Source organism: Terrapene carolina, unplaced genomic scaffold, assembly GCF_002925995.2.
Source record: "Terrapene carolina triunguis isolate 2854851 unplaced genomic scaffold, T_m_triunguis-2.0 Scaffold33514, whole genome shotgun sequence".
Lineage (NCBI taxonomy): Eukaryota > Metazoa > Chordata > Testudines > Emydidae > Terrapene > Terrapene triunguis.
Genome location: NW_020697865.1, coordinates 228 through 3,895, shown reverse-complemented (window position 1 = coordinate 3,895; position 3,668 = coordinate 228). Strand labels below are relative to the sequence as shown.

Sequence of the window (3,668 nt, the reverse complement as noted above, 5' to 3'; positions counted from 1 at the left end):
GAGCCAGGGAGAGAACCCAGGAGTCCTGGCTCCCAGCCCCCCCTGCTCTGACCCACCAGACCCCCTCCCCTCCCCAAGCCAGGGAGAGAACCCATGAGTCTCTCTCGGGAGCAGGCGAATGGAGGATGCAGAGAACTGGCACGGCCAGGCCCAAGGACAAGGTGGAGTCCACCATCGGTGCCATCCAGACCCCACAGCTGGCCCCTGAGGATGCCCCACAGACCCCACTCCTGAGGCAGCAGCACAAGGAGCCCCCCAGAGCGGTTACCTTGGTGTTGGCAGCCAGGCAGACGGCGCGCTCCGTGGAGACCGCGTCGCTGGGGTAGAAGACAGTGCAGCCGGGAATGGTTCGGAACATGGCTATGTCCTCCAGGGCCATCTGCGAGGGGCCGTCCTCCCCTGCGGGGAGCCACAAGAGGTGCCGGGCTAGAGAGCAGGCTCGCTCGGCAGCGCGGGGGGCCAGCAGCCCACTCCCCAGGCCACGCAGCCTCCAGGAGCCCCGACGCCTGGGGTCTGCTCCCAGCCCTGCCACCAATCTGCACGTGGCCCTCTGGCAACGGGGCCAAGGCGCCAGGGCCCGGGGGGGGGGGTCACAGGGCAGCCCAGCGTCCCCCCCGTGCCTACCGATGGAGACCCCGCAGTGGGAGCCGCACAGGTTGAGGTTGGTCCGGGAGATGGCGCCCATGCGGATGTGGTCGAAGGCCCGGGTGAAGAAAGCAGCAAAGGTGCTGGCGAAGACCACGGCCCGGTCCCTGGCGGCACAGCCCAGAGCCACGCTGACCTGGGGGGAGAGTGCGTGAGAGCTGGCCCCAGAGAAGCCCCCTGCCCCACACACAGCCCCCAGCACTGACCATGTTCTGCTCGGCGATGTAGCACTCGATGTAGCGCTCGGGGTGCACCTGCTTGAACAGCTCGGAAAAGGTGGAGTTCTTGGTGTCGCCGTCCAAGGCCACCACGCGCTCGTTGGCAGCACCCAGCTTTGCCAGGGCCACACCATAGGCCTTCCGCGTGGCCACCTGCAGGGCAGAGGAGTGTCACGGTCCTGGCCCCACAGCCACCATTTCCCTCCCCCGGAGCCAGCCACCAGTCAGTCCAGACCCCCTTCCCCTAGCCCCCTGCCACCCCAGCCCTGGGCTCCTGTCACGGAGTGTGGGGGAGTCAGGGCCCTGCACCCCTCTTCCTGCGATTCCCCGGGACTCTCAGCCAGCCAGTAACAGAAGGTTTATTAGATGACAGGAACACAGTCCCAAGCAGAGCGTGTAGGTACAACCAGAACCCCTCAATCAAGTCCTTCTGGGGGGTTCAGGGAGCTTAGACCCCAGCTTGGGGTTCCCTGCATTGCACCATCCAGACCAAACTGAAACTACCCAAACCCTCCAGCAGCTCTCCCCCCTCCCCCCAGCTCCTCCTCTCCTTTGTCCCGTCTCCCAGGCAGAAGGTGTCACTTCTCCCAACCCCCCTCCTGGCTCAGGTAGCTTCCTTCTCATCCCCAATGTCACTCCCCTGCAACATTCCCAGGTCAGTCCGCCCGCTCCCCTTTCCCCACCTTGTCCCCAATGGTGTATTCGGGCGGCGAGGGCATGCAGATGCCGGCGATGCTGATCTGTGGGACGTCCTCAATGGGGGCCTGTGGCACCAGCACCTGGTGGGTCTGGATCCGGCTCTGGATGGCACCGATGATGGACTCCACCTTGTCCTTGGGCATGGGCTTGCCGTGCCAGTTCTCCGCGTCCTCCACACCTGGCATCGAACCACCCCCAGGCAGCGAGCAGAAGTGAGACAGGACGCCTAGGTTCTCCCCCGGCTCAGGGAGGGGAGGGGGGTCTGGTGGTTAGAGCAGGGGGGGCTGGGAGCCAGGACTCCTGGGTTCTCTCCCCAGCTCTGGGAGGGGAGTGGGGGCTGGTGGTTAGAGCGGGGGGGGCTGGGAGCCAGGACTCCTGGGTTCTCTCCCTGGCTCTGGAAGAGGAGGCCTCACCCTCAGCTCTCCTGAGGTCCCTACTCTGTCGCACCCCACAATAGCTGTCAGAAGGGGAGAAAGAGCCACTGAACGCCCTCCCCCCCAGCATGGCCCTCCCTCCCACCAGGAGCCAGCCGTGGGGCCCCAGGCCACGGCCTGCAGCACTCAGAGCCCAGGGGGGCACTCACCAGGGATGCCTCGTCCCTTGTAGGTCTTGGCCACGATGGCCGTGGGCTTCCCCTTCACCTGAGCCGCCTGCCGCAGGGCCTCGTCCAGCTCCTCCACGGCGTGGCCGTCCACCACGTAGGTGTTCCACCTGCCGGGGAGGGAGGGGTTAGCCAGCCCCAGGGCCGCCCACCCCACCCGGGGCCCCGGCCCCCGGCCCCCATGGCACTCACCCAAAGGCCTCGCAGCGGCGGCGGTACACCTCCATGTCGTGGCACAGCGGCGTCGCCTCGCTCTGGCCCAGCCGGTTGACGTCCACGATGGCCACCAGGTTGTCGAGCTGGTAGTGGGAGCCGAAGGCCAGAGCCTCCCAGACGGAGCCCTCCGACACCTCCCCGTCACCCAGCAGGCAGAACACCCGATAACTGGCCAGAGGGGCAGGGTCACGGCCAGGCCACGCCTCCCCGAGCGCCCCCCGGCTCGGAACGGGCGGGCTCACGGCCACGCCCCCCCCCCCCCCCCCCCCCCCCCGGCTCAGAGCGGGCGGGCTCACGGCCAGGCCGCGCCTCCCCGAGCGCCCCCCCGGCTCGGAGCGGGCGGGCTCACGGCCAGGCCGCGCCTCCCCAGACCTCCACACAGCCCCAGAAAGGAGGGGGTCACAACCAGGCCACGCCTCCCTCAGCTTCCCAACCCCAGTTCCCCCTCCCCACATTGCCACCCAGTTCTCCCCAGCCACCTATCCCAGGCTGGGGGAGCCCCCCAGGCACTCACCTGGCCTTGTCGAAGTACTTGCCTACGTAGGCCATCCCGCAGGCCGCGCCCAGGCCCTGCCCCAGTGAGCCCGTGGCCACATCCACGAAGGGCAGCCTCTAGTGGAGAGAGGGGCCACGTGACAGCAGAGAGCACTGGGGGAGACCCCCACAGTCCCTGCCCCCCCACTGGGGCACCCCAAGGACAAGGTGCAGCGTCCCCCAGCTGCCCTCATTCCCAGTGGTGGGTCCCCAGCTCGGATGGGCCCTGTGGCTTTCCACCCCACAGGGAGCAGAGAGGGGTGGCAGGCTGTCATTCGGGGTGGGGAGGGGGAGGGAGGCTGGTATCCCAGGGACCCCCACACTCACCGGGGTGGGGTGTCCCTCCAGGTCACTGTCGATCTTGCGCAGATTCAGCAGCTCCGGCTCCTTGAGGAAGCCGGCCTCAGCCCAGGCGGCATAGAGCAAGGGGGCAGCATGGCCCTGTGGGCAGGGGGCAGGGTTAGACCCCTGTGGGGGCAGAGCATGGGCACCCCCAGCACCTCGAAGGTCCAGGCCATCCCCCCAAATGGAACAAGAGAGGACATTGCAGAGGGGAAGCCTCATGCTGCCGCCAAGGGAACCCCCACCCGTGCCACCCCCATAGCCCAGCCAGGGGGACCCCTCCCCTGGCCAATAGGGGACCCCCCACCGATCTCCCACATAGCCCAGCCGGGGGACCTCCCACCAATTCCCCCCATAGCCCAGCCAGGGGACCCCTCCCCTGGCCAAGAGGGGACCCCCCCACCGATCTCCCC

At 68.1% G+C, this 3,668-nt stretch overlaps 1 protein-coding gene across 1 annotated transcript in view; it reads right to left on the bottom strand.

The window, feature by feature from the left end:
* LOC112108173 (transketolase-like protein 2) overlaps positions 1 to 3,668 on the bottom strand; it is a gene marked incomplete at its 5' end in the record, with an annotated part of 4,827 nt that overhangs the window by 958 nt on the left and 201 nt on the right. Inside the window, 8 exons of the mRNA XM_026663409.2 lie at positions 269 to 399; positions 625 to 781; positions 852 to 1,016; positions 1,547 to 1,740; positions 2,146 to 2,273; positions 2,356 to 2,547; positions 2,894 to 2,991; positions 3,241 to 3,354. Coding sequence (XP_026519194.1) covers positions 269 to 399; positions 625 to 781; positions 852 to 1,016; positions 1,547 to 1,740; positions 2,146 to 2,273; positions 2,356 to 2,547; positions 2,894 to 2,991; positions 3,241 to 3,354 — 1,179 coding nt within the window. The remainder of the gene's footprint in view (positions 1 to 268; positions 400 to 624; positions 782 to 851; positions 1,017 to 1,546; positions 1,741 to 2,145; positions 2,274 to 2,355; positions 2,548 to 2,893; positions 2,992 to 3,240; positions 3,355 to 3,668) is intronic.